Source organism: Orycteropus afer, unplaced genomic scaffold (genome assembly GCF_000298275.1).
Source record: "Orycteropus afer afer isolate SDZICR_OR568_19922 unplaced genomic scaffold, OryAfe1.0 scaffold00002, whole genome shotgun sequence".
NCBI lineage: Eukaryota > Metazoa > Chordata > Mammalia > Tubulidentata > Orycteropodidae > Orycteropus > Orycteropus afer.
This window is the reverse complement of record NW_006921589.1, coordinates 25521665-25534303: the sequence shown is the minus strand read 5'-3', so window position 1 is coordinate 25534303 and position 12639 is coordinate 25521665. Positions and strand designations below refer to the sequence as shown.

The 12639-nt window shown below is 40.9% G+C and overlaps 1 protein-coding gene across 1 annotated transcript in view; it reads left to right on the top strand.

The window, feature by feature from the left end:
• The window catches only part of CPO (carboxypeptidase O), a 108766-nt gene that overhangs the window by 73425 nt on the left and 22702 nt on the right, over positions 1–12639 (top strand). Inside the window, exons 6-10 of the mRNA XM_007935937.1 lie at positions 969–1079; positions 2421–2511; positions 4353–4555; positions 11522–11606; positions 12469–12635. Coding sequence (XP_007934128.1) covers positions 969–1079; positions 2421–2511; positions 4353–4555; positions 11522–11606; positions 12469–12635 — 657 coding nt within the window. The remainder of the gene's footprint in view (positions 1–968; positions 1080–2420; positions 2512–4352; positions 4556–11521; positions 11607–12468; positions 12636–12639) is intronic.

Here is a 12639-nt window from a genome sequence, read left to right as displayed (position 1 = left end):
AGGGGAGCTGTTGCATTGTAAATTTTGGTCAATGACATGAGACAAAGTATATGTGAACTGCTGTATGGAAAGTGAATTTACTCTGTAAATCTTCAAATAAATAAATAAAAATAAAATTTAAAAAAATCATAAAATGACATATTGCATTGGGCATATCTGCTGCTAAAAACCTCTTTAAAGTATTAAAAAGCAAAGCTATCACTTTGAGGACTAAGGTGCACCTGACTCAAACCATGGTATTTTCAATTGCCTCATATGCATGTGAAATCTTGACGAATAAGGAAGACTGAAGAAGAATTGATACCTTTGAATTATGGTGTTGAGGAAAAATAGTGAATACACTCACTCCTCACTTACTGACATAGTTAGATCCCAAAGACTAGGTCATTATGCAAAATTTGGCATTATGCAACAATGGAGGATGACCACGTGGGATCACAAAATGACTAAATCATTATGTAACTGCCAAATTACATCATTACACAATTACCAAACCACTGAAATCATACCCTAGTCATGTTGCCATGTACCCTTAACCATCACAGCCAATGTTCCTCTTGCCTTACACTGCAGTGTTCATTTCTGCCAGACATATACCCTTAAAGCACAAAATAGTCAGATAGTAGATTTTTACTACTGTTACAAATGTGCCATGTTGGACAATGAGAGAATCGTCAATTTGAATCCACCTAGTGGTGCTGCATGAGAAGAGACTTGACAATCCGCTCCCATAAAGATTGCAGCCTAGAAAATCCCATGGGGCAGTTCTACTCTGTCACATGTGGTTGGCGTAAGTCAGAGTTGACTCAACGACACACAACAATAACAACCACACAGACTAGGATAACTGAGGTGCAGTTAGGATTTGGGGGTGGAATGTACAGTTACTTATTATTAAGTTGAAATATTTAGGAAATTGGAAAAGGACCTCCAAAATCATTCCTCATGTATATCTCTTAAATTTCTAGATTCTACAAAGCTACAAAGACAACTCAAGGATAAGCAGGCTCCTTGGGAACCTGGACTTTTATGTGCTTCCAGTTCTTAACGTTGATGGTTATATCTACACTTGGACCACTGTGAGTGCATTAAGTCTGGTGGTGGGAGAAGATCACAAACTATATGTCTGTGCCTATGTAAAGAAAGAAATTCCCTTTGGGATAAAAATCAACTTAATGTTTTCTTTTTAGCAAACAATCTAAGTAAAATTTTGGACTGAAGAGGTCACCATAAGTGGAAGTTGACTTGAGGGCAACTGGTAAATCCTCTCCAGGACTCCCTGGGTGGAACCAGTGACTCACTGCACTAGGCTGCTAACAAACATCAGAGGTTTAAGTCCACTCAGGAACCTCGGAAGAAAGGCCTGGTGATCTCTCCTGAAAAATCAGCCATTGAAAACTCTGGGGATCTCAGTTCTACTCTGACACACATGGGGCTCCATGAGTTGGGATTGATTCCACTGCAACTGGCTTTTTAAGGTCTCCTGAACTGTCTTCTTTCTCTTCTTTTTAACAAATTCCCAGTTCTCCAACTAGACTTGACTTTTTTTCTCTTCTGTCTACTTTAATTTGTGGATCGCCTGCCACCCTATCAGAGTATATTGATATAAAATTCATGTAACAATCTGTATCCACCTACAATCAGTCTCAGAAGCGTGAGGACAAATAAATGATACGTAAATCCAAAACCAGCCTTCACTGTTCAATGTGCTCATTCACACAGGGGAGGACATCTCATGAAGTATTTTCATTTAGTAGACAACATTCTCTTAAACAATATTTCTAAAGCATATTATTTTACAAATAAGAGTGCCTGTTTCTGAGAAAGTCTTAATTACTCCCCATTCCCCATCATTCCCCAAAAGCACCCGATGAGAGAGACTTTTCTATGGAAAAGCCTTGCTGGCCTGGTGTTTGAATCCAGCCCCTCCTCCTCTGTGCTTGTCAGGTGAACCTTGTCTTTAACCCTATCTCCACTCATCAGTCTTCTGCTTCCAGAAATGTGCACAGCCCGTCTCTGATACACCTGGAACAGCCTTTTTCCACCTGCCAAGCTATTTCCCTTTCATCCTCTAACACTTGGACCTAAAAAATGACTCTTTGAAGCTTTCCCTGATTAAGCAGAACATGTCCGCAGGCACTGCCAATCTGCTTATGAAGAAAAGGCTGACCTACTCCCTCCAATTTGATTTTGTACATGTAGGGACACTTTTGGCTGTACAGGTGTTCCTGTTATTAGGGGTTGCTAGCCCATCTGCAAGATTCAAATGTTCATACATAAGCTTAATAATGTTGAAGACAAGTTCTTCCTGACAGACAATCTTAGGAAACATTTTTGCTGTTTGAAGGCTGTCAGTCATCACTTGCACTATGAGTTATGTTAACTTAGGATGGTAACATCCCTATGTTGCTCTGTTACAGGATCGTGTTTGGAGGAAATCCCGGTCATCCCATAATAATGGCACATGCTTTGGGACGGATCTCAACAGAAATTTCAATGCATCTTGGTGTAGTAAGTACATATTTAAGAGATGACTGATGAACAAAAAACAAAGCAGTAGAGCAAGGAACGAGGTGAATTACTAGAGAGATAATTTTGTAGTAAATAAATAAACATCTACCTTCATGCATCTACTTTCTAGACTTCCTGACCAGTTTCATTTCCTCTACAGGAAATCTATGCTGTAAAAACCATTAACACTTCTGTGCAGGGAGTGTTATCCTCAGTAAGGATAAAGACTTAGACCAAGTGTGAATATGACAATGACTTGACCCTCATCACTGTGTTTCTAAATGCACGATTTTTCTTAGAGGAAAGAAAAGTCACAATTATCCTTGCCCATTATTTTTACAGGAGGAGGGTGGTCATTAAACAAGACAAACATTTTCTTCTCCATAAGGCATTTCATGTCTCTGAATCTCAGCATACCCAAAGAATTGAAAACAAACAAACAAACAAACAGCAACAATAACAACAAATGGCAAGAATGGTTACAAAGCAAGGGTTAAAATCAGACTTGGCAACTGTGTGGCCCTGAGAAATCTCTTCATCTGTCTGTTCAGTTTCCTCTTATTTAAAATATGGGCCGTAGTAAAAGCAGTTTATGGCTAGGTTGTTGTGGGGATTAAATGAGACAACAGATAGGAAGGGCTGAGCACAGTGCCTCACATGTAAGAGGTGTTCAACTGACGATCCTTATTATAATTAACTTACGTCCTGTCCTTACAAATTAGCTCTACTGAGATTCAAGCTAGTAAGACAGTGAGGGAAAGACCTGGGTCAATAGGGTTATGTTAGAGCCTGAAGTAACACCCTAAGAACGGGGCCCCAACCATTTGCTTCAGGACCCACCACAGGCTTGGAAGCTGCAAGTAAATGAACTGAAATGAATGGATAAACCAAATGTGGCGGATTCATACAATGGAATATTGTTCAGCTATAAAGAGAAACAAAGCTGCAACAAGAATAAACCTTGAAAACCTTATTCTAAGTGGAAAAAATCAAACACAAAATAGTCAAATATTGTATGTTCCCACTTACACGAAATATCTAGGATGACCCAATGTGCAGAGACAAAGAGAGATTATTGAATGGGGGGGGGGATGAATGAGGAGTTACTACTTGAAAGGCACTAAGTTTCTGTTAGCATAGTGGCTAAGACACTTGCCTGCTAACCAGACGGCTGGCGGTTCAAACCCACCAGCCACTCCTTGGAAGGAAGTTTGGGCAATCCTACTTCCGTAGTGATACTGCCTCGAAAACCCAAGGAGGGGTCGCTATGAGTCGGGGCCGACTCGACGGCACATAACAACAACAACAAGTTTCTGTTTGGATGAAGAAGTTTTAGACATAAAAAGTGATTGCACAACATTGTGAATACAATTAATGCCACTGAATCTTATGTGTAAAAGTGATTGAAATGACAAATGTATTATTATATCTATTTCACCATAATACAAATTAAAAAAAAATTGGTTAAAATAGAAAACTTTGTTATGTATTGTACCACAGAAAAATAGAAAGAAATAAACAAATCCAAACTCCTTAGGGAAGCCTTTCCCAATCTGCAAAAAAGGGAAAAAAAAAAATTACTGAAAATGCCATTTTGTTTGGTCTCCTCCTTCCTGGGCCATGGAAGCATGGAATTTGTTTCTAAATCCATATGTTGGCCCACCTTCCTTTCTGAGTTCCTCCTGAAACGACTGTTTTACAATGAGCCAGGATTAATTTAGACAAGACCAGGCAGGCCCTGATTTCATCCACAGAAGCCCCAAGCAAGGGTGACTCCTTGTCCTTGGTGGGTTTTAAATTGAGATCATGACACCTTCCCTGTGGTTTCCGGTCTGTTTCAGGTATTGGTGCATCTAAAAACTGCCAAGATTTAACCTTCTGTGGGACGGGCCCTGTGTCTGAACCGGAGACTAAAGCTGTCTCCAGCTTTATAGAGAGCAAGAAGGAGGACATTCTGTGCTTTCTCACCATACACTCTTACGGGCAGCTCATTCTCACGCCTTACGGTTACACCCAAAACAAATCAAGTAACTATGAAGAAATGGTAAGACCATAGTACCTCTACTAAAGTCTCAGTAAGACCCCTGTTTGCGTCTCCTGCTTTTCTTTTCCAAGATTTTGGCTCCAGCACTGCCCCTCCCCCATCCTCTCTTCTCCTTGTTAATCTCTTTCTCTAGTTTTTGCACCATGCCAGATGTCTGCTGGGAAGGCTTCAGGTTAAATGTTGTGTTACCTACATTAATTAACTACCTGTTTCTTAAAGTGTCGAGTTGGGAGACATCTTAGGTATTCGTCTATAATATAAATGAGATGATTATGTTAATAATCTGCTAGAATGCACTATCATTTCTGTAAATTCTCTTGAAGTTCCGTTCAGCAATTACGGCTTTTGAACCGTGCTTTAAAGAATTTGCCAGCTGTTAGTAGAATATGGCATATCTGAAGTAACAAGGCTGAACTGTATCTGCTTTCTTCTCTGCTAAACACAAGGCTTTATTTTCTTGTAGACTCTTCCTCCACCGTTTGCCTAGGAATCTTCTTCAGGGGAAGTGTCAGTGAACTGCAAACTGGGGACACTGCTTTTCCTCACTCTGGAGCAGTCCCCAAAGCTTTGTTTACCGAAGCAGTGGTGGGCAGAATTGCTGAAAAGACTGGGCTCTTTGCTCTTTTGGAAATTCAGAAGACAGTAGACACAAATCAAAGAGATGAGAAATTTAGAATTATTATATTTGCTATCTTGTCTTTTTAAATACAGTATCTTGTATTCTTTAAACAAGATGGACTAGGGGCTAAGCCAACTTTGCCATTAAGATCACAGAGGCCTGGTGACCTGTTGGTTCTGCTACACCTCCTGCCTCTCTCCCACTGAAGCATGACATATTAAACCTGGGCACCAGAAGAAAAACCGCTGGAGATCTTTGCTTGAGGCAGCCCTTCCCCCAGGAGTCAAATATCCAGCAGCACCCCAGTGCCTTACTCTTAATACTTTTTCTTTCTTGGCCCAGGAGCACTTGTACTACATTATAATTTTGTAAGATGTGTAAATAAATAATATTTGCCTACAACTTCACAATTTACAATAGGATCTTACTGTCATTATTTCATTTGACCAGTTGTTGTCAAGTCAACTGTGACTTGTGGTGACCACATAGAAATTTGAGCCTCTAATGCTGGAGACCTGGGCTCAATTTCTGGCCACTACACCTCATATGCATCCACCACCCAACTTTCAAACCAAAAACAAAACCAAACTCACAGCTGTGGAGTCGGATCTGACTCATGGCGACCCCTCCTTGGGTTTCCGAGGCAGTATCACTATGGAAGTAGATTGCTCAGTCTTTCTTCTGAGGAGTGGCTGGTAAGTTTAAACCGCCAGCCTTCTGGCTAGCAGTTAAATGCCTTAGGCACTACACCACCTGTCAGTAGAGGTTTAAGTGAAACGAGTCTCAGTGACGCTTCCAGACTGACAGACTAGGAAGTAAAGCCAAAAATCAGCCAGTGAAAACCTTACGTTGCAACAGTGCAATCTGCAAAATCAATCCCGGGCAGGCTATACGACCAAGTGGCTTTTTGCTGTAGTTGTGCATCAGCCACCATGAGTTAGGCCAACTCCACAGCACCTAACATCGCATTTGAACTTCATGACAGTACTTTGACCTATTTTGGAAATATGCAGACTGAAATCTTGATTAAATACATTTCCCAAATCTCTGTAGACAATAAATAGTGGCGCTTGAGCTTGAACTCAAGTCTTCAGACTCTAGAGGTGACATTTATTTCACTACCTCAAACAGCTTTTCCCAGCTCAGAAAGGGTTTGCTTTTATCAATTTAGATGCCCAATCAATAATATCCTACTTTCCTCTCATTCCTGAGAACCAGAAGTTTCATTTTTTCAGTAAAGAAGTCTGCAGAAACTGAGACTTCAACAGAAAAGCCCAAAACTCCCCTTTTACCCCAGTTTCTGTGATATTTGTTGTAGATATTTGCTTTCTGCTTAAAAGAATCTGTGACAAAAACAAATGAACCACCACGGAAAGGCCACTATTGATCTTTGATGGAAGGGGCCATTCTACTAACAGTGAAAATAGTACCTAATTTTTTTTTTTTTTTTTTTTTTAGGGAGCTTCATTCCCCTTATGTTTCAAGAAAATTCATGCCACATGATCATTTTGCAAGGTTTATATTCAAAAGTCCCATGGGTCTGGTGCTGATGATTAGAGGTTAGAGGAGCACTGTGGTCACTGGTGGGAGGGAGCAAGAAGGCAGGAGCAACTTGGGGCAATGCTATCACCTCTACTGGAAGGCAACTCTAGTGATGGAATCATTGGCAATTCTTTAGCACTATATACAGAAACTGGTAAATCAGTCTGAGAAAGAGAGCCTCCAGTCTATATCCTTTACTATCTCATGTGCTGAAGTAACTAGTTAGCATAAATATTCATATCCAAGACTTTTCAGTAAAAATACAGTGTGAGAATTTTGCCACCATGTGTTAACCTTACTGATGCTAGCTAGCTGTGTTTTTAGGTCCTTAATGATAAGCTTTGATAGAATACACAAAGACACCCAATCAAGCCAATTGTTCTGAGAAGGTTTCTATTAGTTACAATCTCTAGAGACTAGTAATTAACTTCTATGAATCTACAAAACTTAAATTTTTTTATAAATCATGGCAAATATACTTTGTGATGGAAAACTTAGCAGTCCCTAGAGAGGGGAAGAAACTAATAGAATCCCCATCTAAACTGCTTTGCAAATTAGCATAGCTCTAAGAATTCTTATTTTTAGTTGTTTACACTCTTTCCCTTTGATCTCCTCCCATATCAATCCTTATGCTCCACTCCCAACTCATCCCCCGCCCCCGACTGACCCACACACAGGGCCCCAGTCATCCTTTTGGTGTGAAGATTATGTTAGAATTAGTTCTCTGGATCCAGCTAAGGAACTGTCAACTTGGTAAAGGTCTTTTTCAATGTAAATTGTGTATCATTGGCAAAAGAGTATTTGTTATTTTGACTGGAAAACACGTTTAGGCTGAGAAGAAGGGCAGCAGAGAAATGGCCTTGCGCATAGTATCAGGAGAGGGGAAGGTAATCAGAAGACCCCACCACAAACAGAAGCTGACCTCGTAGGTCTAGGGGATTTCTGTTTTATCTTCTCAGAAAGGACACATTCCCTAGGTGAAGGGTCACAACCGTACACTTCATACATATGTCATGTCTCTCACCACTATCCACAAAAAGGAAAGAACTCAAATTTTTTTTCAAAGAATGGGAAACCAGGGACACTGTTCCTAATCCCACAGCCAGGATTTGAGGAGAAATAACTATAAGAACAGAATAAGTAAAAGTTGGTAATAAGAAAAATGATTAGTTGGCTATGGTGAGCTGCAGGAAAGAGAAAAAAAAAAAAAAATGCAAGCAACCATTTAGATGGAGAATGTAGCCTGGGACTAACCTATGTAACCCAAATAAAAGTCAAGGCCCTGCATGGCCCTGTTAGCATCAACTTTCTTTCAGAGAAACACATGAGAATTTTAAATTTTAATTTTAAATTAAATTAATTTAATTTAAAATTTTAATTTTAAATTGCTTTTAATTAAGCAATTCTGGTCTCTACTATAGACTCTTGAAGAACTTTAAAATAAGGATGTATTGTAGATGCCAACCACAGCAACTTTTCCCTAAGACTCTTGCTTTTAATTTCACTCGCACACAGCACCTACCCTGAATCCTTTCTATCACTTTCAATTTCTTACTAAAATTTTTCTCTCAGAAATCCCCTTTCTGACTCTTCTCTCCCTCTTATAATTTCTTCTTCTTTCTATAAATATCCTATTCTCTCCATTGGAAATTATAAAATTCACTTTATTCTTTGTAAAGGCCCTCTAGGCCTTCCCACCCATTATGTGAAATCAGGACAAAACAAAACCAAGTGAAGACCCAGAAGCTCCTGTCAGGAATAGAGAGAGAAACTGAATGGCCAGAGATAGAAATTTCAATCGTGAGCGGAAAAGAGGCGGAAGCTTGGAAATATGTTCAATTTAATGTTTTATTTTTACCTTAGTCACACACAGGAAGTCCAAAGTGTCCTAAGAATGTTACCCAAAACTGTTTATATGACCTCCCATCTCCAAAAAAAAAAAAATAGCCTATTGCTTTTATATTCTTCCTTTTGACCTTCATTGCACTTTTCCCCACTACACCCAGGCACAAGTCTGTTACGTCTTAGGATTCAGCTGGACAGAACAGAGCCAGGATCTGAAAGAAGAGAGAACCAGGATCTAAAAGAAACCCATCTGCTAGTTAGGAGTCAAGAGAGCTGACCTACCCACAAATGTTCAACTTGTCAGGTTGCCCTAAGGAGCTGAGCAACAGTGGGATCTATCATCAAGTGGGTAGAATATCTCACTCACTCACTCACTGCTGTCCAGTCAGATCTGACTCATAGTGACCCCTCCTTGGGTTTCCGAGGCAGTATCACTACGGAAGTAGATTGCCCAACCTTCCTTCTGAGGAATGGCTGGTAGGTTTGAACCGCCAGCCTTCTGTTAGCAGTCAAATCAATGCCTTAGGCACTATGCCACCAGAGCTCCCGGGTAGAATACAGCATTGGGAAATCCAGAGTAGGGAACATTTAGAGGGCCCGTCAGAAGGGTGTGAAAAGAGATTTATCAAAAGGCCAATAAATGTAATTAATAGACTTAGATTTTAGTTAGTTGCTTTGATCTCAGGAAAGGGTCCAGAAAGAGCGAGGCCAAGATCTCAGAAATCATCTAACTCTGAGAGCTCTCCAATATGAAAGGCCATATGGTGGGAGATGTGGGGAAGAGTACAACAGCAAGCCCTAAAACTCTAGGAGCCTGTGAGAAATAAATAGCAAATACCTACACTGCCAGGTAGAATTAGGAGGGTACAGTAAAAGAGGTGTGGGCAGAGGGATACAAGGAGTTCAAAGGGAGGAGAGAGAGACTCCAGTTGGGGTGATGAGGAAAGGCCTCATGGAGTGGTTGGCACTTGAGGAAGTCCTTTGAAGTTGGGTAGGATTTGAACAGCCAGAGTTAACAGGTGAAGCTTCCACATAGAGAGAATGTCCCTAGCAAAGGAGAGTGGTTGAAGAACATGGATCATGTCTGGGGAACAGTGGGTAACCTTGAGTTTGACTATAGTCTAGGCCCAGGCCTGGGCAGGTCCCGGTGACAGAGATTGCCTCCTGGCACAGCTGGGGAAGCAGTTGTCCTGACCAAAGAACTGTGTCCTTCGCAGCACCTGCTACTTCCCTAATAAACTTGGGCAATCCTACTTCCGTAGTGATAACTGCCTTGGAAACCCAAGGAGGGGTCGCTATAGGTCGGGGCTGACTCGTCGGCACATAACAACAACAACAACAACAGGGTGGATATAGAGAGTATAAAGTTGGAAAGTGGTATATTTAGTTCCTGTGACTGCTGTAATAAATTACCACAAATTGCGTGGCTTAAAACAACAGAAATATATTCTCTCAGCATTTTGGAGGCCAGAAGTATGAAATCTAGGCTCCAGCAGGGCAGCACTCCCTCTGAAGGGAGAGAATCTGCTTCTCGCTTCTTGCAGCTTCTGGTAGGTTTCAGGTGTCTTTTGGCTTGTGTGTGTTCACATCACTCCAATCTCTGTAATCACATTGCCTTCTCCTCTTCTCTGTGTGTCTAATAATCTCCCTCTGCCTTTCTCCTATATGGATACATGTGATTGCATTTAGGAACCACCCAGGTGTTCCAGAATAAATCCTCCACTCCAGAGCCTTAATTTAATCACAACTTTTTTTTTCCATCTAAGGTTAGGTTATATTCACTCCTTTGCCAAATAAAGTAAACATGGAAATGTATGTATCTTTGGGTACCAGGTACATTAAGGGTATATGTTGGAGGATTTTAAAAACTAGGCTGAGAAGTTTGTTCTTAATTTTGTGGACAACTGATAGTTACTGAAGTTTTTTCAGCAGGATCATGAGCATAGATCTATTCTATAAAAGTTCATCTGGAAGCCAGGTGGGGTCAATTGGAATAAGTATTGATGAGAGGATGACATCAGTCTGGTTCAGTCAGAGGCAATGGATCTGGACTAGTGTGGCATCATTGCAAATGGAATTTGGTAATTGTTTGAGAACAGAAAGATGTGAAAGAAAAAGAGTGAAAGAGGAGGAGCACACTACACCAGAACTCTGAGAATCAGAACATTCTTACAGCAGAGGAGATGATGAAATTGGAGTTCAGTATTGTTTTGGCTACCTAAGTACTCCTCTAACAGAAACTACCACAATTGGGTGGCCTTAACAAACGAATTTATTCTCTTACAGTTTAGGAGGCTGGACGTCCGAGTTCAAAGTCCCTAGCTCTAGAGTCTGGGTGAAAGCCCCTTGACCTTGGGATTCAGCTCCCTCTTGCTCCCAACCCACTGAAGCTAGAGGCTTTTCTTAACGCAGGCAGCTGCTGGCTGCTGAGGCTGGCAAACCCAAGGTCGACAAGTAAAAAGGCATAGTCCCAAGATTATCAAACAACATAGCAGGCCCTAGTTCAAGTCCAGAAAAAGTCCTAAGATCAGCAGAGCATGGCAGGTTGCTGAATGAAGACTCAGCTACGTGCATAGTCCAAGCATGTCAACAAGCTGCAGAGACCTTTCTCAAAGCTTCTTCTTATAAAGTAGAAGCAGACCACATCCCTAAGATAGCTACTCAGCTGCTCACTGCAGATTCTGCCATGATGTTGCTTATCAGTCTCATCATGGGGAGTAACTACATCCAGCTGCCCAGCTACTCAAAACCAAGCCCAGCCAAGGTGACAGGCCCATAACCTTAACTACCCCAAGTATGTTGAGTCTGAAGTATCAGCAGTTAAAGTAGGTGTAAGCATCCAATGAGAAGTTGAAAAATTCGTCTGGAACTGTGGAGATGGATCTGAAGAAAATACCAACCCTCCTATATTGACGGATTTATTTTAAAGATCAATATCTGTGTCTCCATTGCTCCTATAGATTCAAATTGCTCAGAAGGCAGCAGATGCGTTGAAAGCAAAGCATGGGACAAGTTATAGAGTTGGTTCAAGTATAGATATTTTATGTAAGTATTTTAGGTTTTTTTTTCCTTTTCAATAATATCTAAGGCACAAAAGAAGTCAGTGGTCTTTGGTGGGGACTAGAGGGTGGGGGATGGAGGTGGGCAGGAGAGGGATAGAAGAGTTCCCGGAATCAACAAGGAGTTGTATAAATCGAAATGACCAAGGATAAAAGGAAATCTGTGCAAATCCAGAATTATGCTCTCTAGGGATAAAGTATGAGCAATAACAAGAAATTAATACTCTGGCTCAGCCCAGAACTTCCTTTGGCTTCAGTTAAAAAGAGCTGGCAAGTTAGAAGGCACAGGAGTTAACAGAAAGGACATTGTCCAGTGACCCTTAGTCAGTTGATTCAGTTCTCAGGGGACCTATTGCACTAAGAAAGCAGAACAAGGTAGGGCCTGGAGAAAGGATCTAAAAGAAAGGAATTTAGGAGGAAAAAAAGTGCACTGCTTTCTATCATCGCCAACCATCACCTCCTACAACTTCCTGAACCCACCTACATAATATTTGCATGATATTTTCCTGTTGGTCATTTTGATTCATTTATTTGAATGAACTAGTTAACTCTTGCCTTGCATTATTAGATGGCCTTGTCTTTGATTCAGGTGATAAACTTTAACAAAACCTTTGCTACATGTCAGGCACAGTGCTAGGTACTATGAAGGCAGAGAAGAGGATTAAGGTACAGTCTCTGCCCTGTTGAGTCTTAATATCAAGCTGCTGGTGGGGATGTAGCAATTCCACGAGGCTCTAATCTGAAAGAGCTTGTTTATTTTGCAAGATTGAACTTTCATTCCCTGAAGTGGCTTCAGAACTCTATCTTTTCGATGTAGTTTCTAACTGTGCCTTCTATTTCCTTTGTAGATGCTACATCAGGGTCCTCGAGAGACTGGGCTCAGGACATTGGGATCCCCTTCTCATACACATTTGAGCTGAGAGATACTGGTAAGCATGGATTTGTTCTGCCAGAAGATCAGATCGAGCCCACATGTGAGGAGACCATGGAGGCTGTACTCTCTGTGCTGGATGATGTGT